This window comes from Typopeltis vanoorti, chromosome 6 (genome assembly GCF_054136105.1).
Source record: "Typopeltis vanoorti isolate ZY-2024b chromosome 6, IOZ_Tvanoo_1.0, whole genome shotgun sequence".
NCBI classification, from domain to species: Eukaryota; Metazoa; Arthropoda; class Arachnida; order Uropygi; family Thelyphonidae; genus Typopeltis; species Typopeltis vanoorti.
Window position 1 is genome coordinate 153,686,548 of NC_143554.1, and position 24,463 is coordinate 153,711,010.

Consider the following 24,463-nt stretch of genomic DNA (forward strand, 5'->3'; position numbering starts at 1 on the left):
TCTGAACACCCAGCCTCTGTCCACTGTTTTGACTGCTGTTTGGATTCTGGTGTTTAATAGTGAATCCAAGTCTCATCCATAGTAATAAGGTGACGCACAAAATCAGTTTAATTCTTGTTAAAATGCCACAAGCACTGTTCAGAGATTTTCATGCGACTGCGGTTTTGATCTGCTGTGAGCAAGTGCGGCTCACTTCATGCAAAATATATCATACACGTTCTTGAAATATTCGAAGCAATTTCACGCCCTTTGAATCACCGGTCATACAATAACATTTCGTGCACATGCTCATTGATTTCTGGTGTTGTTACACTTTTTGGACGTCCTTCACGCGGATCATCTTCAAGGCTTGTACGGTTACTTATGAATTCGAAAGCTTATTTCTTAATTGAAAAAAATGAAGGAGTGGAGTTCCCATTAACTTTAATGAACTTCGAATGAATTTGTTTTGGCGTTAAATATTCTATTACAAAGAATTGTGTAAACGCACGACACTCTTTATCCATTTCAAGGGATACAGACAACACTTTGCTTCCGACAGCTGTATAAAACAATTATTTGTTAGAATGACTCGCAGTTCCACAGGGATGCTTACAGCAGATATACCAACTTAGAAAAAGAAAATCTTGCCGATAGTGTAGCCATCTATGGTAGGCTGAGAAATTTTCAGACCACCGTCGTATAAAACAGTATACATTTCTAATTAGGAGAAAGCGTGAAACATCAGAAACTTCCCTCTGTCGCTGGATTTAGAATATTTCACTGAAATATTACCAGTCGTGCTTTTTTGCAAACACTGAGCCTTGTGGAACTGAAAAACTAAACATTTAATGAGTATCAACAAACAGACTCTTCATTAACTCTCCATATTTAAAGAGTTATATTTAAACGTAATTGAAATATAACACTTTATATCTAGATATATTATATGCAGAATGCTCTGATTTTCGAGATGATTCATAGATGTTCCTGGCATTGCTTCCATCACTCCTATGACAGTTGTAACTCAAAGGCGTCGAATTTCAATCTCCCTATTCTGTTCTTGGTTTAAATGTTCACTTTTAAGTTTAGTTCTCTATCCCATGCATTGCCATCTCGCTAAACCACACATGTGGTTGTTCAAATACCGTGATGTCTGGCATCTGGTGGTCTAGTTATTAACCGCCCTAAATATATTTGCATTTGTATTTTCAATATCTTTTTCAATTGCGGGCTGTTAATGGAATTTTTTTAAAAAAACTTCTATTGTATAGTTTCGCAACCCGATCATTAAACTCTTTTTATATCGCAACCCGATCATCTAATCTTTGTATGGGCAATCTTGGTCAAGAACAAATTAGAAGCTGCACTGTCTACTCTTTATGTCTGCACTGTCATATATTTTCTGTCATTACGAGTCCTTCATATCTTCAGCTTAATTGCACTCGTTTGTAATGCTTGTTTTTATCATCAAATATTAGGCGATCTACCCCTTTCTCGATGATGTCATGCTGAAGGCATTGCCGAGTTTAGAGAATGTCAACTTTCGCTTTATTTTCTGTTAAATGCTGATTAGGGCAATAATAGGGTTGTATCATAACTTCTATTATTATTATTATTATTATTATTATTATTATTATTATTATTATTATTATTATTATTATTATTATTATTCCTTCTAAGACAATAGAACTTTTTTTTTATCTATCCATATTTTTTTTTCTTATCTACAAAAAAAAATGCACGTGAATAAGAGTAGATGATTTTTAGAATTTAGGTGAATGAAAATTGTTTCAGCACACATCAAGAAATAAACCCACACTAGCTTGAGTGTATACAGTCTCAAAATATATTTTGAGAGTCAATTTAATTATTACTATAAAAAATTAAATAAATTAAAACATGAATATGAATGTAGTTCGCGTTTTTTATTTTCGGCTAGATGGGTGAGGTAGGAATGCTTTTCATATTCCCCGTTATTCGTAGAAGAAAATGTATGGATAGGGTGTTATACTGCTATAAGCCCAGGTCATGGATGGATAACACCATGACCAGAGCTTATAACTGAGTATCTGAGAAATTTTAACTGAGGATCAATAGCCGATCCTCAGTTAAAATTTCGTTGGCTACACCATTGGCATCTGTTACCCTCTGGAAAAAATCTTCCAATTCACGTTCTTATTATTAAACAATTATTATTTATGAAATAAACATTATCACATTAAGTGTATGAAACTTTCTCAAATATTTTTCATTCCTTTAAAAAATTCAAAACTTAATCCAATTTCTTAATTTTATTTTATATTTAATTAATATTATATTTCATACTGAGCAATTCACTTTGAAATATAGTGAATAAAACTCTGAATAATAGTTTTTACTTGGAATGACAGGATTCCTACCTGAGATATGAACAGAAGTAGTTACATTTTAAAATTCTTTACTTCTTATCGGCGATTTTAAAGGAACTAAGTTAACATAGAGAACGAATACGTTTGTAGTTTTACATTTAAACAAAGATAAAGCTTTCCAAAACCAAATAGATAATCTGAGTGGTTCAAGATAAGGAGCGCGAGGCGAATGATATTATTGTTTGTTGTCTCGAAGGCAGATTAAAATCGAGTTGAAGTTGAGATTCGGATATTAGTAATATCATGTTCAGTGCTTAAACATTATGCTTAAAACAAAGATGGCAAAGATTAAACAAAGATTATCAGTACGGTATATTATAGTGAATTATAACTGCATTAGATACTTTCTTATACATGCTAATCAACCTACATTGTTTTTGTTCTGAGTATGTCTCAACCTGTTTATACTCGGATTACGGAACTCTGTGATCTAAATTAGCTAAAATGAAATATGTTAAAGGAGTAAGATAAAATTTCGTACAAAACCTGGACAGTGCATTTTCCGAACAATTGTCGTGTTAATTTTATTTCGAACAGGTGGAATATATAATTATTTCTTTCTATATCTGAAACGAAACTATTTATTCCGTCAATACATATGGCGCCTGAATTGTTTGATAGAAGTTTTCACAGACAGGAAGAGGACTTCGTAGCCTGTTATCAAACACAAAGTAATATTTCATTTGTTGTTCCGTAAGGCAAAACCAATCCTGTCATGAGTTCTTATAGTAATCATAATATTTCACACTCTGCATGTGGTTGAATACACCTGTTGTAAATTCAACATAATCTGAAATAATTTTTTATTGAATCTATCCTTAATCTACGCACGTCTACAATACGTTTAAAATAAGTTTGTGTTACAAAGCACTGCTCTGTATTGTTGGTGAGATTCTTATAATTTTAATTCCATTCCAAGGATTTTATTGAAAACAGACTAAGGAGAATGAACAGCATCAAACGACTCCCTCCTCCTCCTCCCAGCGCCTATAAGACTTTACTACAGACGCAGCTATTTTATTCATTTATTTATTTATTATTTTTCTATGTAGCTCTCACTCACGATGTAATCCTTTAAATATTGATTGCATATATATTTATATTTTATTTCGTTTTTACATAAATCTGAAAAACCGATTTTAAAATTAAAAGAATTCTACATTAATTCCACTTAATACCATTACACTACGCGTAACTTTACTAATAACATTTTTATTAGTAAAGTTATAGCTCGATATTGGGACGATAGTGCGTAGCCACGAATTTGAATATTCAAATTAGCTTAGGCAACAAACAGTTTTATTATTAAAATTCGAATAAAAAACAAAGAACAAAGGGTTGATTTTATCGCGTAATCTATAAGAAAGTCTTACTGTATGCTTAATTTAAATTCATGTGCGACGTTAATAATCTTAAAACAGCTTTACTAAGATTTTGAACTTTGTTTCCAAATTAATAACAGCATGTCTCTCTTTATGTGTCGGAGCATGTTCATTCTGACTTTTCTTCGGCTGCTTTTATAACATGTTTAGAAGGGTTTAAATTAAACATGTGATACATTATGTGCAAGTGGAAACAACAGCATCGCAAGTGTATTGAACCGAAACCGATCTTCCAGCCTGGTTGACCGAGTGGTTAGCGTATCCGCTCTCCAGACAAAAGGATGCGGGGTCGAATCCCGCCGTAGGCATCGAGTTTGTGCTTGTTTGTGGAAATACTAGTGGTGGCGGTTGGAGGTAGATGGCGTTGGTGTAGTTGCGGTCATTTAGAGGATTGAGTGGTTGAGACAGAGTTTGTGGAGCAGTTGCCCTCCATCGAAGAGTCATTGGACTCCCTGGAGGTGTCAAATAATAATAATAATATATATCCAGTATTTGCAACCGACGGTAGGTTCAATGATTTCATATTACTCCCTCCACGTTATTCATGATTGAATTAACTTGAAAAGATTCCATATCTGGATTCTGAAGCATGTCTAAAATCCCAGAGATTTGCAATCTGTTCTACTGTTGTGACTGACACCCGAATCTAAATACACTCAAAAGATCGCATCCTAATTCTTAATGAAAATATATATACAGTAAAACCCCTTTTTTACACTTTTCAGGGGAATGATAGGAAAAAGTGCAAATAGCAGGAAATGTAAAAAAAACATTTAAAAAAATTCTAAAAGATTTCTTACTGCTAGTATGTGAGTCTACATACTAGATTACGAAATTTAATAACTGAAAATAAATTAATTTACAATGTACAATTTATCGATTTAAAAAAAATCTTTAATTGTTGATTGTTTTTGCTTTTTTTTTTTTTTTTTTTTTTTTTTTTTTTTTTTTTTTGACTTAGCGCCAGATTGCTTTGCATTCAATTCAATGCTTGGCCTGTTTTTTTACTATCGTGTTCAAAGTGGACACGGGGAGTCCAAGACCTTATGCTAAATGCACACGTTTTCCGGCATGCCAAGTTACACGTCGCAGAATTGCCATCTTTTCTTCTACCGAAATATATTTTCTGTCTTTTTTTCTCCATGTTACTAACATGGATAATCCACCACCGCAACTTGAAAGTAACTTTCACACGCTAAATTACGTTGCAGGAATTCTGCAATATCAATTCGTACTGTGATTGAAAAATCACGGTATCGCTCATCACTACAGTACTGCTGCATGCGCGCAAGTCACTGTGATGGCAAAAACGAAACTACAGTCGAAAGCAACGCCACCAGAGAACAGAAATGCGCAGATTTCCCCTGAAATCGATTCGAAAATCGGTATTGCCACCGAGAAAAAAAAACGCAAATCACGGGAAATAACGTCCACGTCAAGTTGTTAATGGCAGGAAAACAATACATCGTGAGAATAGGCCTTAAGACGGGACCAACAGAAAATGACGTAAATGGCAGGAAAACGTAAATTGCGGGAACCTAAAAACGGGGTTTTTACTATATTATATAGTCGATAGGCTCAACAATAAGATGTGGCTTAAATTGGGAATTCATATGTGCGATAGATTTATTTACAACATTTATTAGAAACATGTACATTCTCGACCCATTTACACCAATGGACTTTGACATCAAACTGATATCACTTATTTTAATTATATCATAGCACTTGTTTCATTGTATTGAATTCCATACTGCAATTGGAGAATGATTGCTATTCGTTCAAATTGTTTTTCGTAATAAATATAATTAGGATTAAACTAAAATTCACCCGCTTGGACTTCGAGTGTAAATCCTAAATAACATTCTTCTTAAATTTTGGATTTAAGTTGTATACTAAATAATTAATATTTATTTCAATGAAAACATCAAATCCCATTTTTTAATAAAATATCAAATGTAATCATTTTTTTAAAACAATGAAATGTAATCATTTTAATCCAAAAATATATTAAATACTCATTACAAGAATGAATTAAATAGCTACATAATAACTTTGTGATAGATAACTACTAATAAAATATATATTATAATATTATTAATCATTGAGTGTATTACATTGGTGATTTCACTTTCGTGTCTATCATCTAAATAGCCCTTTCTCTACCTATACAGGATGTACTTGTTTTACCCTAAATAAACTGTTAACAAACGTGGTTTCCGTTCCAGACTGTAACGTTTAAGCACTTGATGTAGATTAACAGAATCAATGGATAAAAATGAATCCCATTATTGGAGTATTATTTGAAACATAAAATTATCTTTTCAAATAGTGGTTTGGTAGTAGACAATTTACAAAAGTAAGTATATATGTAAGAAACATCGGCAAAGGTATATACTGTTGATTTAAATACTAGTTTATTTGCAGTTTATTCCGATTTAAATCAACGGTATATACTGTTGATTTAAATACTACTACTTTATTTGCAGTTTATTCCAAATCTTTAAGCCGACTTATCTCGAATGATCAGATCCTTTATCTATTTCTCCAATAGATATGATTGATATGATGAAGCATGTCAACAACTTTAGTTGGATTCATTAAGATTGTTCTTATTAAAATTATCCAAGACAATTAAGAAAACAAGAAAACAATATAATTATCCAATTATCAATTTAATAAAATTAAGATATTAAAAAGTGTGAAAAAAATTCACAGCTTATAAATTTTACAGTTATGAAATAACACTTAATCCTCTTTCAGTTTTATCAAGGGAAAGTTCATTTCTTAGAAATCAATAAGGATTCCATACACAGAATCGTCCCCAGGACGGTTTCTACTATCCAAATGAAAAGAAAAAGTTATTTGTTAACATCCTTGGAGTGAATTGGTGCAGAAGGGTTGACAGTCATGGGTCATTGTCACTGTATACCTGACATTAACAATGTGGTAACATTACTCCAGTTAGTTCAGGAAGTTATTTTTCCCATCTTTTCTAAGAGCTATTCGATTGTCGAAGCTGTTTGTGTGAAAAGTAAAGTCCATTTTAAACATATCGAATCATCTGACGTTTTAAAGCGAAATCAATGACGGCTGACACTATTGAATTGTGATTCTCAAGGCCATATTTCTAAACGAAGAATCGAAAACATAGAAGGTTTAAACCATGGGCCCTCCAAAGATTTCACCTATGTAAATAATGAAAAATCAGTCCTAGAAGATGTGCTCTTGCAAGAAGAACGGCGCTTACAGAATTAGTAAACCAGAAAACATAGAATTGAGTAAGATATAAATTTCTAGGATATTTAATTTTTTCCTATGTTTTTTTTTTCAAAACGTAAGAAAGAATAATTTGATAAATACTTGAAGACTCGTTGAAATCAAGCAACAATTGTAAATCACAGAAAACATGATATAACATCTATAAAGTATTTTAAATAAATAAAACGGAGTATTAAAAGAATCTATGGTATTTTTAAAACCAACAATATTATTATGATTATTATTATTATTATAAAAACCTCCATGGAGTCCAATACTCATAATGGGAGGTAGACTGTTATACACACCGTTTATCATACCGCGCCTTAAATACATTCACTGTCTCTGCGCTCACGACACTCTCGGGCAATGCATTCCAATCACTCACCACTCTCCATGCAAAAAACCTACTCCTCAATCCCTTGCTTACAATCTCCTTATAGAGCTTCCAGGGATGACCTCTTGTTCTCTTCCTATCTTAACCCATTCTGTGCAAAATCTTCACGATATTAATCTGGTAATAACCGCTTAATAGTTTGTGTGTCTCGATCATATTCTCGCTTTGCTCCTTCTATCCACCAATTTTTGCAAATTGAATTTTGATTTTGAACTTTTTTCCAATACATTTTCGTGTTTTTGAAAACCTGGCGACCAATCCTGTGTACAGTAATCCATATGTGGCCGGCCTGATCAAAGCCTTATACAAAGGAACTATAACATCCTTACTTCTACAAGTCAGTGCCCTCCGCATCATTCTCATTATCCACTGTGTTTTCTTCACAATTTTAGTAATTTGTCTCCGAAATTTTAGGTCCTTGAATACAATCACTCCAAGATCTCTCATATCCTCTACCATTTCCAAGATATTTCCACTAATTGTGTACTCTACATTCCATCTCTGCATCCCAAATTTCAAAATCGTACACTTTGCAAAATTGAATTGATATCCCTACTCCTTTAACAATTCGGCCAGTGTATTCAAGTCCTTGTGCAAAGCTACAACATCCGCACTATTACTGATAGCTCTCCCAAATTTGTATCATCTGCAAACAACTGCATAGCACCACTCACACCTCTCCCAATATCATTTATATAGAAAGCAAATTAAACTACAATGGAACCAAAACCTTGGGGTACACGACTAGTACCATTCCTCTTCTGGGATATCGCTTCTCCATAGGCACAGCTAATACCTATCAGAGAGCCAATCTCCAATCCAGCGAACTGATCTACTGTTCAGACCCATCCGTTTCAATTTAATTACCAGCTTGTTCTGTGGCAATTTGTCAAACGCTTTTTCAAAATCTAAATATACCAGTGTATATGTAACACCTTATCCAACGCATTTGTCATTTTGTTATAAAAAGTAAGCAGATTACTAAAGCAGGATCTTCCTCAAGTAAATCCATGCTGCCCGCCAAAGAGTATTGTCAACCCAATTATGAATCTTGGTGTTCTATCTATCTCCTCTAATACCATAACCACAATTACAGACACACGGACTGGGCTATAATTCAAAGCCCTACTCATCAAATTTCTTATGAATTGGAACAATTACAAATTTACCCTCTTTCCACTCATTCTGAACTTGACTCAGTGAAAGACTCATGTGGAAATGATATGTTAAAGCTGTTGTTAACTCTTCGGAACATTCCCTCAAAACACGTGGTGAAATAGTATCAGGTCTCATAGCATTATTGACATTAAGTCTATTCAATTCCTCATATACTTCCTGTTCACTTACTAACAGCTCCTCCTCCTCCTTTCCCATTGCTCTCAAGTTCCGCGTGATGTCACATTCATAAGGATGAAAAACGTTTATAAATTTATCATTAAATATCTCGACTGCATCCTCCGCAGCGGTTATCATTCCTCCATTTACATCAACCAATCTTATCCTACCATAATCATTCTTTCTTCTACTGGCCACATATCGAAAAAACTCCTTAGGATTTTTTTTGGCTTTAGCTAACTGCTGTTCATACTGCACTTTTACTACCCTTATCACGATAGTCGCCTTCCTCGTCTGCCCTTTGTACTTCTTATGCAACTGGTTGTTATAACTACTCAATTTGTGTTTCTTCCAGAATACCTTCTTCTTCTTGTTGTACTTCTTCCAGATTGCATGCATTATCTCTTGATTCACCCATTTCACACCTGCTCTAGTTATCCTTCTTAACTTCTCAACATTCTGATATTGCCTCCACCAAATAGATTTTGAGTAGGCCCAAGCAGCATTGATATCCTTTCCATCTAGTTCCTCTTTCCAATTTATTATCGCAAGCTTGCCTGAGCGTTTCATAATTACCAGCCTTACAATTCCACATATATATCCCTTTCTAACAGAGGCCTCGAGTGACTGGTCACCCTGCAAGGGATCACCTCGTGGCCACTCTCACCGACTAGTCAAATATTTGATACTTCATTTATAATAACATCATCTGATGAGATGATCAAGTCCAACACACTTGATCCTCGTGTACCCTCCGTTACGTACTGTTGGTGATTGTCTTTCAATAACTCCAAACATTCACTTGCTTTTCCCCTAGATACAGTGCCTTCTTCCACAGCAGGCAGTCTACATTCTCCTTCAGGTACCTGCCTACCCCTCCAGCTAAAAATGGTGAAGACAAATCAGAACTCTATACCGCATCGGTCGTCGCGCGGGTTAACAAGGACGCACTGGATGCTAGGTTTCTTGGAAATCCGTAACAAATGGGCTACAGGAGCAAGTTCCGCAGAACTCGAAAGTAATTACTGTGCTTAGAAAAGTGGAGCATGGCTGAAAATTGACAAGTCATGCAGTGATTCTACTGTTCAAACTCCTCAATTAGGGGATTTCAGAAACGAATGTTCCAACTTCGGCTTGAACTACAACCAAATTCGCAAATTTCATTGGAAAAGCTGACACTGCATCAAAGCTTCATTATGAAACGCAAGATATTTAGTGAACTTGGCTGTAAAAGAAGACTCTATTGACTCTGAACTGACCAAGAACATGACTGGAGTAGAACAAAATTCGAACGTGCAGAATTCTGAAAATATACAAAAAATTGAAAGGAATTTATCAGAGAAGGAACAAGAACTCGCCACAAAAATTATCAAGCAAATGAACAACAACCTGGAACGAGTTAGGCTTCCAGAATTGAGGCAAGTACCTCAACAAAAACTGAAGGAACTTTTATAAGAAGTCGAAAAAAGCTACGAGGGCTATTCCTATTATAACTTTTGTACAAATGGATCAACTTAGGTACTCAACAGCCTATGTTGTCACATCCGAATTAGGCTATAAGATTAGTGAACCCAAAGGCAGTGAGGCTCAAGAACCAAAGTGAAATTTATTTCCTGAGCCTTACTGCCTTTGCAGCTAAAATAAAAACATACAGCGCAAGCATTGAATAGTACTAGCAAAAATCGATGTTTCGCGCGAATTAGCACCAATTTTACAAGAAAATTGATTGCTGCAGGAATGATAATCTTAAAAAAATAATATAATAAACGAATACAATATAATAAAACAAATATAATATAATAAATGAAATATAATAAACGAATCTAAAAATTTGGCCAACCTCCAGGAAGTATTAATTTCATGGCTACTGGTTGAAATATCTGAGAGGCTTACAAGAAAGACTTGCTAATCAAATTAACGATGTTTCACTAGGACAAAGCAAAGAAGAGTGGGTCAATGCAGGCAAAATGTTTTTCATCATAAAGAACAAGGGAAAAGGTTCAAAGCCAGAAAACGTTAGACTTATAACCTTCCTGCCAACAATCTGTTCAAGCTATTCACAGGCATATTAGCTGAAAACATACAGCGATCTTAAAGCAAATTCGTTTTTTTCTATTGAACAAATAAGGTAGCTGCACAGATTCTAGAGGCACAACAGACCAATTGCTGATTGAGAAAATGAGTTTGAAAAATTGTAAACATAGAAAACCACATGGCTTGAACAGATAATAAAAACGCGTTTGATTCTGTGCTCCATAGTTGGATTTTAATAGAGAATATAGAGATATAGACAATTATTAAGTATTAGAGAAAACGTACAAAACTTCTTACAAACCAGCATGAAAAATTGGAAAACAACGTTGGTTGTGAATAGAGAAGAAATTGGGGAAGTAAACATAAAAAGGGTTTTTTTCAAGGAAACTCATTATCATATTATTGTTTATCTTCTCATTGATCCTCTAACTGGAATTTTAAATAAAACTGCCCTGGTTATCACACTGCGCAAAAACGTGCAAAGATATCTCACTTTTTATACATGAACGATCTGAAGTTGTACGCAACATGAGAGAATGAACTCGGATGATTGCTTAATACTGTGCCCATATTTAGTCAAGATATATCAATCGATTTTGGCTTAGACAGATGTGCAATTACTGGAATAACAAGAGAAAGGTTTAAGATCTGCTGCTCAATGGTGAAAAAATCATTGCAATAAAATTTGAACAGAGCTAAAACATTTGGGAATTTTAGAAGCATCAGAAATTGTGCACAATATGATAAAAGAAAAAACTATAGCAGAATACATAAGGCGACTTGGAAAACTCCTTAAGTCAATGCTTAAATCTGAAATTTTAGCAAGTAATGCCTGTGCCATACCTTTTCTGAGGTATTCAGCAGGCATTGTTGAATGGAACCAGCTAGATGTGGAGAATTTAGATCCGAAAATTAATTATACTGCACCATGCCCTCAATCCTCGGGGGTGACATTGACAGGCTCTACCTATCATGTAAAAAAGTGGCAGAGGATTATTACAAATAAAGCAAGTTATTGAAGAGAAAAATGAAATATGGATGATTACCTGCAGCAAACAACGGAAAAATTCCTAATTGAAATATCAGTATCAGGAGACAGTCGAATTGACGAAGATTAATCTGAAAAAATGACAAACTATCCTGATTTACAAGTCGAAGTTGAACGAATTTGGCAAAAGACAACGAAAGTTAATAATAGGTACTTTAAGCGCCATTCTCAAAATACTGAAAAACATCTGGAGCATCTGCAAAAGGCCGCTTTGTTTGGCACAGCATTCATATTCAGAAAGTATTTCCACAACTCATAGGCCCTTGGGTAGGTCTCGGATTAGTACAATATAACCAGCCTTTTACTTAAGGCTGAAGAAGCAAATCAAGCTTGGATGAATATATGTGTGTGTGTGTGTGTAGACACACAGACACACACACACACACACACATACAAAATCAACTTCATCAATAAAATCAGATTTTCTATAAAAAAGAGAGTTAACCAGGTTGGTGACATTTAACCTAAATTATTTATAGCAGACTTAAAAGAAAATTTGAAAATCTAGCTTAGAAAACGTTGCTTAATAAAGGGTGTATTTTGCTAAATACAGTGTGCACAGGTTTATGGAGAAGTATCTGGTTATCAAACTGCGCAAAAAAAGGGCAATTATATCTCCCCTTTTATATACAGTCGATCTGAAAAGTCCATTAATTGATCATTATCCCTTTTATCACCTGTTCTGTAGAAAGAAACTGCCGAGGGAACCAGGTGATGGAAAGAAATATAGTTAGAACTCTACATATCAAGTAAATTATGCTTCACTTGCAATTAGATTATAAGAGATAATCTCGTTCAAGTCTTGATTAGAATATGTTTTTTTTTTTCATACGAATGGAGAGTAATTTTGGTTTAATGTAAAACCATGACGTCAGACTGTATGTTCACTGTCAGATTCCATTCATTTCCTTCTGAAGTCTTTCACTAGGTTATTAAAATATGAGTATTGAAGTTGTCACTCACTATGCAATGGATATATCAGCACGACCCGCGCATGCACGCAAGCGTACACGCACACCTACCTACGCACACCATTCACATCTGTATATTTTTAATTCTATGTTGTTGGTGTTGTTGTTGTTGTTTTCAGATTTAAATAGCTTTTAAATTCGCTGTTATAATTTTTTGTTTTATTTTGTCGTATTGTTGTGGACGCTTTCCTTTGAAAGATCCACGTTCTCTGCGATGTTCAAGTTATCAAGTGATGCCATGAAATAGATATGTTATATAATAATAAATCTAATTAAACAATACAACACTTACTTGTAAACTTATGGTATGTGTCGGGCAAAATCGGGCATGTTTTTCACAGAACTGTATGATGTTCTCACCCTGCCTCTTGACGGATTTTCCTTGCAAAACAAATCTCTTCTTACCCTAAAACAAAAAAAAAACAAAAAAAAGTATTTCTACATGAATATCATTACGATCAACATCGTAGAATAAATGTGTTTTGAGTATGTTGCCATATTCTTGCTAATTTCACACTTCTCATCTTTGCTTCCATCTCCGATGAATTTCTATATTGATTCTGTTTGAAAATCCAATTGCATTCTTCCAGGCATCCTATAGAGGAGTGCTAGTGCTCGGCAAAACACCCGTCACGAGTATGCATCTGAGTAGCGGCAAGTAGGGACAGTCTTGTTGGTATATAAAGCCTGTTAGAGTGCCCAATAATCCGATGTTAGAAACGTTAATCTTACATAAGTGAAGTCTCAGCTAGTGTATATTATAAGAATTAAGTGGGTATTAAATCCAGCATTATTTTAAAGCCGAATATAGAAACTATAAAAGTTTCGTATGAAATTTTACCAGAGACTTTACAGGTATACACTCGCCGGCATTTAGAGTTGCCCTAGCCGGACCTTATAGGAGAGATCATCGCTATGCCTAAGCTTCCATATATTCCCTTCCTATTGGTCCATTTTGATAAGGTTTCACTGGCCTGACAGTTGTTTCAAACTGGTTGGTTATCGTCACAGTGAAACCTTATCAAAATGGACCAATAGTAGGGGAATATATAGACGCTTGGGCATGATCCGGCTAGGGCAACTCGTAAATTCCGACAAGTGTATTATATATATATATATACATACCCTTAAGGTCAAATTTCATATGAAACTTTTATAGTTTCTATATTCGGGTTTGAAATAATGCTGGATTTAATATCCACTTTATTCTTATAATTTTACATCGCCGAAGCCCTTTGGCTGTTTATTTTAGTAAATAGTATATCAGACAAACATTGAAAAAAGAACATAAAGGCTTCTGTTAGACAAATACTGCTATTTAAACTTAAGATTATTTAGATATCCGTTTGTTTCGTAGCCAAATATTGAAAGTAAAAGGTTTTGTAAGTGAGGAAGAACTTTTGAGAATGCAATCTCCGGCATCAGAGTTTGGTTGGATATTTAAAATCCATAACAAAATGTATTACTTCACATTTAAAGGTTTAGGCAGTTTCCTCGATATTTATAATTTATACAATGACCGACATTTCAGTTAAGTAGGATAGAATTCTCTGATAGAATTGTTGCAATATGCGACGAGATTTTTGCCTTTCTAAGGTTTCCACCTGGGCCTCTGAGGAGAACCAACCATTTCAAAGCAGCTGCCATCAGTGAAATCTTAGTCAAATGCTCTAGTAGAAGATAGGCTGTGAAAACCAGTAGTTGTTTTAAGTAATGCAATGCATTACTTAAGAATTATAGGCAACTATAATGCTGAAGGTTGTGCATTCATATTCTGTAAATCACTTTCTAAGAGTTTCTAATTTTAATACTTGACTATGAGAAAAAAACATTCTTCGTACTTTTAAATAGTATTAATTGGCCAAATGAGCGATACGTACGTTTCAGATTCAGTCTTTAAAACATTTCACAATGAAACTAAAAATAAGGAATGAATTTCTAAGAATATTCAATATTACAGGCGAAAGACTCAATCGCGAGATATACATCCAATGCACATAACGTGTATGTATATGAGATGTTAATCTCTGACTTCAAATTAAAGTACTTCAAGCATATGAATGCTGGAAGTACTTTAATTTGAATATTCTGTGAATATATGTGATCTTATGAAACTTTTGAAAAGGCTAAGTGTAGAAATTGCTAAGGTTAAAGCTCTTGTGCTGGGTAGTACAAAGAAAACGTTTGTGAGGCTGTCATTTAATTTTTGATGTTAGAGTAGTCACAAAAGCACTTTATTCACGGATTAAGTATAGTTTCCGCTAGTTACGGTAAATAATAATGCCAATCGTAATTTGTTTTCACGTACATGGTCACCATTATTTATTCAAGTGCACGTTGGGAGGAATAGAACATTATTAAAATTAAAATATTAATAAATGTAATATTTTACTTACGGATTGTCGTTGCAAATTGTTATAGCTGGAAATTCCATCTGATCAACGAGGAGTCGCTTTCTTCCTTCGTAAGTAGGATATTGTTTGTATATTAACAGGAATTCATAACTCTGGTAGATTACACCAAATACACATATGCTCATGACCACTATTTTGAATACTTTACGTAGGACATTTTTAGTAGACATCAGTTCTGCCATTCATGTTACCAGAGATGTTTTCAGAAGACGAACTGCGTAATCCCTTCTGTATCTCATGTTGTATAGCATCTGCGGAAATAATATATATATCCTTATTCTAACTAAATAAATACAAAGACGATTAGTATATTGATCTCGAAAGATATTTGCAAATCAACGGCGAATAGTTATTGATCCCATATGATAAAACAAGCTGATCACATGAAATAATAATATCGCGTAGAAAAAGCACGAGTGTAAAGAAAAAGCTCTTCATTTAGATTTAGGCGGTGTGATTTTTCCTTGAGTTATTTTTCTCTAAATTGCAAGTTATTTTCGCTTCTCCACACTTGAGATCTTCATAATAATGTGATGGGGAGTGACAGTTATAACTCACGAGTTTACAACACCTCTTGTTTCCTAATATTTACCCAATTATAACATTTAAAGGAAACCATTCCAATACTTCTTAATAGTATCCAATATTCAAGAAGAAATGTAGATCTTTTAGGTAGTGACACGTTTGGAACAACATGCAAACTAAAACTGACTTACCAACGTTATCCGTTCTCGTTACTACGCTAACGAAATCTGGTAGTAGAAGTCTAACAGAAACCGAGTCGGACTACTATCTAATGGAAAGTGCAGCGTCCCTCAGTATTAAAATTTAAGAGTGTATCCCCTTTCCATAAATTACAAGAACACTATTATTGGTTTTATTACTTGGTGTAATCTCTGTTTAGAAAGAAATCAATTTTGAAGTGCCAGTTGTTGGAAAGGTTTTAAGGAGAGAGCAGCTTACCACATTGATACAAATCGGCATCATTGCTCTCTAGTGTATATTGCTGTAAAATGAAATTATATTACACGGTTTTGCTTAAGAATTGATGATGAAGTTCATATGATTATATTGCTAAGTAAGTTCTCTACATTACAAAAGTATAGAATTTATTGTTTAAACATTAATGTTGAACAACGAAAGCTGGTCTGCATTCGACATAATAAATAGAAGCACTAATGAATTTGTGTTAAGAGCGGCTAATATTTCTTCAATGATCACTGAAGTGTATGATCAGTTTGTTCCGCTAGTATAAGCTACTGTTACAATTCACCGCTTCTATTTTTGTTTTTTACCCTGTTGTCGTTATTATTATTATTATTATTATTATTATTATTTTATTTTTTTTATATTTGTTTAAGTTAAGGGATATTACATCCCATATAGTTTCTTAGCCGAATAAGAAACTTATTTTTATTATTCTCTAAAACTACAATACGAACGTTTAAATCAGCAACAACATAAAAAAGATCTTGTCATAAACGGTCTTCCTGAAACTGCACCTACAGAAAACCTCAGAGACATGGTTTTAAAATTAGGCCATGTAATTGATGTTACCCTACAGCCTAACGACATTCAGACCGTAAATCGGATTCCTAAGAAGAGCAAAAACCAAAGCTTGCCACGACCTGCACCAGTCATAATTCGTCTTAAGAGCAAGTCCACAAGAGACAATCTCATAAAAGCCAGCAGGCAGAAAAACCCAGTTGCCAAGGACTTGAACGCACAGCAAGTCAATACACCAATCTTTCTATCCGAATATTTAACACCATTCAACCAGAATCTGTTGTACCAAACAAGAAAAGCAAAAATGGAAAAAAAATTACAAATGTTTGTGGGCCAGAGATGCCACGATATTCATAAGGAAGTCACAAACTTCAAAGCCGATATAAATTAAAAGCACAGAAGACATAGAAAGGCTGCCACTGTGAAGAAAAAAGCCTCCTAAATAGTTCAAAAAAGAAGCCCACGATAAAAAATAATGTGAACCATCAAGACAGATGCAATAACACAGGATATATCGGCAATTTCACTTTGATCAGACCTTTCAGGTCATTCATTTGACCTCCCAAAGATCTGCCTACTTCCAACACAGCAACCAAATCAATAACAAATATATAAATATATATATATATATATATATATATATATATATATATATATATATATATATATATATATATATATATATATATATATATATATATATATATATATATATATATATATATATACAGGGTGTTCGGGATAAATTTGACAGTTTCGTAAGGAAAAAGAAAATCTTCTTTGTATCTATTAAATTTAATGAATTGACAAAAAAACATTACAGGCAGAGTTAATTACAATACTATCAACAAGAGATTTACTCAAAATAACCACCATTAGCATCGATCACAGCTTCAATTCTGCTTCGGAACCTCGAACAAGCTGATGCTACAGTCTCCCTGGGAAGGGCCGCAAAAACTGTTTTAATTTTATCCATTAACTGGGCTTTTGTATTACTGGAAGTGCGATTGGTGTCTTTTTCAACTGCGCCCCATACAAAATAATCCATGGGGTTAAGGTCTGGGGAGTTTGGAGGCCAAACATTTGGACTGGTGAAGTCGTAGAAATTTTCAGACAACCATTTTTGACTTTTCCCAGAGGTGTGGCAAGGGGCCGAATCCTGCTGCCATACATACGGCCTACCATTGGCTACCCTTGTTATCCAGGGCTTGACTACAGTTAGCAACTCCACGAACAAAGCCCGAATTCCAATGCCAGGGTTCTTCAACACCTGTTCCTGCAGATTTGCGAGGAATTCTGCTGTACGAACGCAATCAGATCGTCTGCTAGGGATCTTTCTTCTTGCTACATCCTCGTAGTCACCATTGCAAGTCTCTAGTTCATGCCTGATTGTTTTTACTGTATTCAGGGAGCATTGGGCAGCAGTCGTAATATCCTTATTTTGATGGCGGGCACGAATCATCATGATACAAGTTATTCTCTTCCATGATTCAGGTGGGTTCCAGCTATCCATCCTTTCTGATATCTTGTATGTGAATGAAGAAGGGTCCAAACTTTTAAATGAAGAGAAGTGTGTGTTAATACATGTAACTTACGGAAAAATATAATTAATTATAAATATGTCAAATTTATCCCGAACATCCTGTATATATATATATATATATATATATATATATATATATATATATATATATATATATATATATATATATATAACCAGTATCACCCTCAGATAAGCTAATTACAAAGCTTCGACGGTGCAGTTGAGTTACATCCCACTAGTAGTATTTATCTAACATTCTGTAATGAATTCTAGTAGTAAACAGAAAATGTGACAGTAATACTTCAGTTATGAACTGCAACATAAGTAATATTGTTTAACTTGTGAGTTATTAAGTGTAAAATATTACTATGATTATTATTAATGGTAATTATACATAATTATACACGCTTTTTACTCTTGTGTCAATGAGAAATTCTGCAAATGATAATGATCTTAAGAGTAATTATAATTCTTACTGAACCATTTTGCAAGAAAAAGTTTTGTGGTTGCCTAAATATTAGTATATTCATGTAATTATTTGAGAGATGATAAACTATTATTAATAATAATAAAAAAAATAAAAAATAAATAAAAAAAAAAATTATTATTATTATTATTATTATTAGGGAAAGTTCATGGTATTGTAGGAAGGAAAATGATTAAATTTATATGCAATAAGTGAGAAATTAGTCAAAACGCTACAGTAGCTACACTGGTGTGCAAAGCTAAGGAGGAACTATATTTTAAGCTGTATACGAAACATTTTTCATGACTATAGCCAAATGTAGACATAAATTTATTGCCAGCACACTAGTAAATTATATTGCTAAAAATGTGTTACAAATTTCGTACAAATTAAACTGCAATGCGTTTTCGGGAAAAGTTAAAAATTTCTTAAGAACCTAGTTAAGGAATTAATGAACGGTGCTTACAGAAAACTATACGGAGAGACATTTCTGTATGGAATATGTCTGCCTCGAACTGAAAAGCGGCATTCACAACATCGTACCAAGTTTAGCATAAAGTAACTTAGGAGTTCGTGATGGAAACAGGCTCATTCCTTCTTCGGAGCAAGATTAAGGCATTGTTTTGTTTCTCAAATTCGAGCAGCAATGTATCTCCCTATTACGTCCTATACATGTTCTATGAGGGTTAGTGATATGGTAGGAGCTTTAAACAAGTTCAAGATAAGATAAGGAATCGTGACGTGATTGGTTGTTGAGATGATGGCGTCACTGTGTGTGACATCATGGGTTTGGAATCTTTGGAATTTCCCTGGGTCCATATGTGTCAATGGCTTCAGTTCTTGTGTTTTGCTCGCGTATGGAATCATGGGTGAAGTTAGAGATATGGATTCGTGATTGGTGGGGCACTTTGAACAAGATCAAGATAAGATAAGGAATGGGTCGTGGGTGTACGTTGCTATCAGATGTAGATAAGTGACATCATTTGTTAGTTGTAAATAAGTGAAGTAATTTGTTATTTGTAAATAAGTTACGTTATTGTTTTGAATGGAAAATTGAGATATTTGTGGATAAGGTTTTGTCGTGATTCGTGGGATACTATGAACAAAATGGGGTAGTGTGAATGGGAAAGTAACATCCGTGTCGTGGATGTGTGTTGTCATGAGTTATAGATAAGTACTTGGTTTGCGTATGGCATTAGGGGTGATGAATAGTGATAAGATAAAGTTTGAAATGTGTAGAACTTCGATGGGGGCCCCCTTCTGTCAGGAACATCACATGGTGTGTTGGGTTTGCGTACAGCATTGTTGTGATTTTAGAGATAAGGAGTCGTGACATTATGTGTTTGGAAATTTCTGGGGAACATATGTCTCTTGTGTATCACATGGTGTTTTTGTTTGACAAGGAATTGTGGGCGATGTTTTTAAGATAAGATATCTTGGAATTTTCCCAGGTTGACAAACATCTGTCATTGCCGTCAAGTTTTGTGTTTGGTTGTCTATAGATGGCTGTACTAATTTTCCAATTAGTATGGCATTATGGGTGATGGATAGTGATAAGATAAAGCTTGGAATGTTTGGAATTTCGCTGGGGGGCCCCCACTTCTGTCAGGAACATCACATGGTGTGTTGGGTTAGCTTATTGCATTTTAGAGATAAGAAGTCGTGATGTTTTGTGTTTGGAAATTTCTGGGGAACATATGTCACTGTGTGATATCACATGGTGTTTTGGTTTGCCAAGGAATTATGGGCGATATTTTTGAGATAAGATATCTTAGAATTTTCCCTGGGTGAAAAACATCTGTCATTGTCATCAAGTTTGTATTTGTTTGTCTATAGATGGTTGTACTAATTTTCCAATACAGTTTGGGGTATTTCCTTCCTGTTAAAAGACTATGGGAAATCTTAGAGTATAGCAGAGCCTAGTGGCGGCAGCGTTTAGGCTTTTCTGAATAATTTAATCATATAATGATGTCACTCAAACACAAACATTAGACATGAAAAGTCGCTAATGTATCCCATGGTAATACTCTTATATATACATATATCCTATGATTATTCTTATGAAGAAAAAAAAACATATTTAGTATTAGAATTAGAATTGAGCTTACCAAAACATACGATCACAGGTCATTGAAATTACAAATATCACATGCTATGTTTAATAGCGAAGCATTGTTGTGCAGCATGTGATCATCGCACAGTGTGCGGGTTCACATGGGCCCTCACATGAGCATTGTGGTGATTGAAGATCCCTTCGTGGGTAAATGAAGCTTCATCCACAAACAAAATATAAGTTAGAAGGTCCGTGTGTATGGCACTTTTCTGCAAAAACCATAGCGCAAATTCCACACGTCGAGGATAATCTTTGGCCATCAGTAACTAGACACGGTGCAGATGACATGGATTTAAGGACTCAGAGTAAAACGCGCAATACACTGGATCGAAATACTCCTATAGCAGAGGCAACGGCAAGTGTGTGCTGGTCTCTGGAATATTGTCCATCGCATGCAACACCTCCTCTTCCACGGCGAGATTTCGCGTCGTCGTGGCCGCCCACTAGCCTGCGATCCCTGAAGGATCCTCAGTCACACAAATTCTGATGCAAATCCGCAAACATTTGTTGATACAGTACACGTATATTTGGGTACCTTTCACGTACCGTCAGCTAACCCGTAAACGAGGTGCATGTCTGCCATCTCAGCGTTTGCAAAACGACGCATGCATTTCAAAGAATAATTTCTTTCCTTTCTCATTCTTCCTCATTAAAGGAATAATGTACAGGAATACCTTGTATAGCGCGGTTAATTGGTTCCAAGAAGAGTCCGCGCTATGCAAAACCGCGTTGTTCGAGGTCTATTTATAAACGTTTTCAATTTAATTTGTTTATTACAAAAATTTAGGATAATAAAAATGTTTAAAAAAATTATTAAGCAATAAAATAACTAAATAACAAATAAAATTCTTTTAAACTGATATAAAAGGTGTAGAAAACAAAACAAATATTGCTTCAGTTTTAGCATACAGTAATTTACTTTTTACTAAAGTAGTCTTTTAGTGTTCGTTGAACCATCCTTGTCTTCTTTGTCTCTTCAAGTACTAGATCTCTGTAGCATTTGATGGCATTATTGAGACTTTGTCTCACTTTGATGCTTCTTTCCAAAATCGGGTCGGCATTTATTAGAACGTCGGAAGCTTCGTCGATTTTTCTCACAAAAGTTGAAAGGTCAGCAAAGGAAAATTCTTCAACCATGACATCAGTGGGATCATCTTCGTCTTATTCTGCCTTCATAGGCTCGTTGTTGTTCCAACTCCAAAAGGGTTTCATCATCCAGATCATTTGAATGAAAATCAATACATTCGTTCACATTGTTACAATCTAAACTTGTAAAACCAAGATCTTTTCCCATCTGCACAATTTCTGTTGAGATTTCCTCTTTTTGCGTTGCAAAGGCAACAAAGTCCTTTGAAAAATCCGGCAAGATATTATGCCATACGGCTGTCATGTTGCTTTGAGTCACCGCTTGCCAAGATTCATTAATATTTTGAATGGCAAGCGGTTATGTTAAATTTCTTTCAAAATTCACTCAAAGTCCAAGAGTCCTCTTCTACTGCAGCTTTAATAGCTTGAGCAAAAGTTCGTCTTAAATAGTAAGCCATGAAAGTGGAGATAATCCCTTGATCCATCGGCTGCAGAACTGATGTTGTGTTTGGAGGGGGAAAATGAATCTTGACATTTTCATCTAAGTCAGTCAATAGAGTTGTATTGCCTGGCGCATTGTCTAATAAAAGCGAAATTTTGAAAGGAATTCTTTTTACAATAGCTTTTTAAATTTCAGGGCAAAAACAAGTTTTAAACCAGTTTTCGAAAATTGAACGAGTCACCCACGCTTTTTTATTCGAAGCCAATGAACAGGTAAATTGTTCTTTGTAAAGCCCTTGAGAACTCTTGGGTTTTCCGCTCTGTACACTAGCAGTGGCTTTAATTTTAAATCACCTGATGCATTACCTCCTAGTAAAAGTGTCAATCGGTCTTTTGACACTTTATTCCCAGCTTGTGTTTTTTCCTTCTCTGCTAGAAATGTGCGCGATGGCATTCTTTTCCAGAACAAGCCAGTCTCGTTAGCGTTAAAAATTTGATCATCTGTGTAGCCTTCCTTCTCAATAATTCTCAATCTTCTCAATCAGCCTTCCTTCAATTCACTGGGGAATAATTCTGCAGTTTTAGTGTCAGCACTTGCGCCTTCACCTTGCGTTATTTTTAATTGCGATTCTTACGTTATGGAGTCCAATACGCTTCTTGAAACTGTAGAACCACCCACAACTTCGCTTTCATTTTCTTTTATTTTGTCAAATAGACTTGTTGCTTTTGCTGGATTATCATTTGACTCAAAAGAATCTTTTTCTGATTACAATCTTCAATCCAGATCATTAGAAGCCGTTCCATATTTTCCATTGTAGAAGATCGATTTCTCGTGATCACTTTTGACATAAGAAGCGGTGTTCATTCCATGTTGTTTAATCTTTTCTTTGCTCTGAATAATTGTTCGTACAGATGATTCATTCATTGAAATCTCACGTGCTCTTTTAGCAAACGAAGCGCCATTCTCGTGACATTTTATAATTTCAATTTTCTTCTCTAATGTCAACCACTTGCGTTTTTTTGTTACTCCAACTGTGTCTCCTTTGTTTTGTCTCTTTTCGCTCATACTTAATTAATAAAATATTAAATACTAATATTAACGTAAATAATAAAATTCGGCGTGGAAAGAAAGTGTCTACGTGAGAGCCAATTGAATAACTACTGAATAAACGTGGCTCTCGACTGTCACTTGCGGCGCCCCCGAGTCGCCGGTTGGTGTTGACAATGTTAGTGTAATAATGATAAGTGTAATAATAAAAACCACGTTAGACCAAAACCCGCGTTGTTCAAAACCGCGCTATACAAGGTATTCCTGTATTCATTATTCCTTCAATGAGGAAGCCCCAATCGCTCACCTGGAGGGCTGAAGAACTTCACCACCTATCACTTTCGGGTGGCGTTCTGGTCTGCTTTCCTATGTGAATAAGGTTGATTGTGATGTTCTCTACCTCCCCTCAAAGTTTGTACGTTGAATTTTGAACCATCCTGTATATTGTAAAAAAAAAAAAAAAACTCATATGACGATTCCTCTCGTCACGGCGAGAGAACTATTTTATATTTGAGAAAGTTTATTTTGTGTTGACTATTTCTATTGTCATTATTTCAGATAATTATGGTATCTCTTATAAGTTGTAATTACTCCGCACCACCAAGAAGCCGAAGGACTCATAGAAGGAAGGCAGTCTGCTATTTCCTAAGAATATCAGACGCCAGGAAGATAATTTATTGCATTATAATCAAAAATTGGTGAAGTTCTGTATTTTTAAAAGATTGAAACAATGTATGCTCATTTCTCCAATATACGGGATTTTTGGTGTGTGTGTGTGTGTGTGTGTGTGTGTGTGTGTGTGTGTGTGTGTGTGTGTGTGTGTGTGTGTGTGTGTGTGATTAGATCTTGGTAATTATGAATAAACATGTCCAATTAGTATTCTGATTCCCTATCATGTCATTAATGAAAACGCTGTTTTAATTCATCTGCGAAGCGATTGGAATGAAAACGGCACTTAATTCCTTCCTACTAGAAAAAGTTCTGGTAGTGATGAGAAGATCCTTTATATGTGCTTTTTTTTCTCTTTT

At 34.7% G+C, this 24,463-nt stretch overlaps 1 protein-coding gene across 1 annotated transcript in view; it reads right to left on the reverse strand.

Moving 5' to 3' along the window:
- Positions 1-24,463, reverse strand: part of LOC150106113 (uncharacterized) — a 190,203-nt gene that overhangs the window by 162,652 nt on the left and 3,088 nt on the right. Inside the window, exon 2 of the mRNA XM_090394632.1 lies at positions 13,111-13,224. Within this exon, the coding sequence (XP_090250758.1) occupies positions 13,111-13,224 (114 nt within the window). The remainder of the gene's footprint in view (positions 1-13,110; positions 13,225-24,463) is intronic.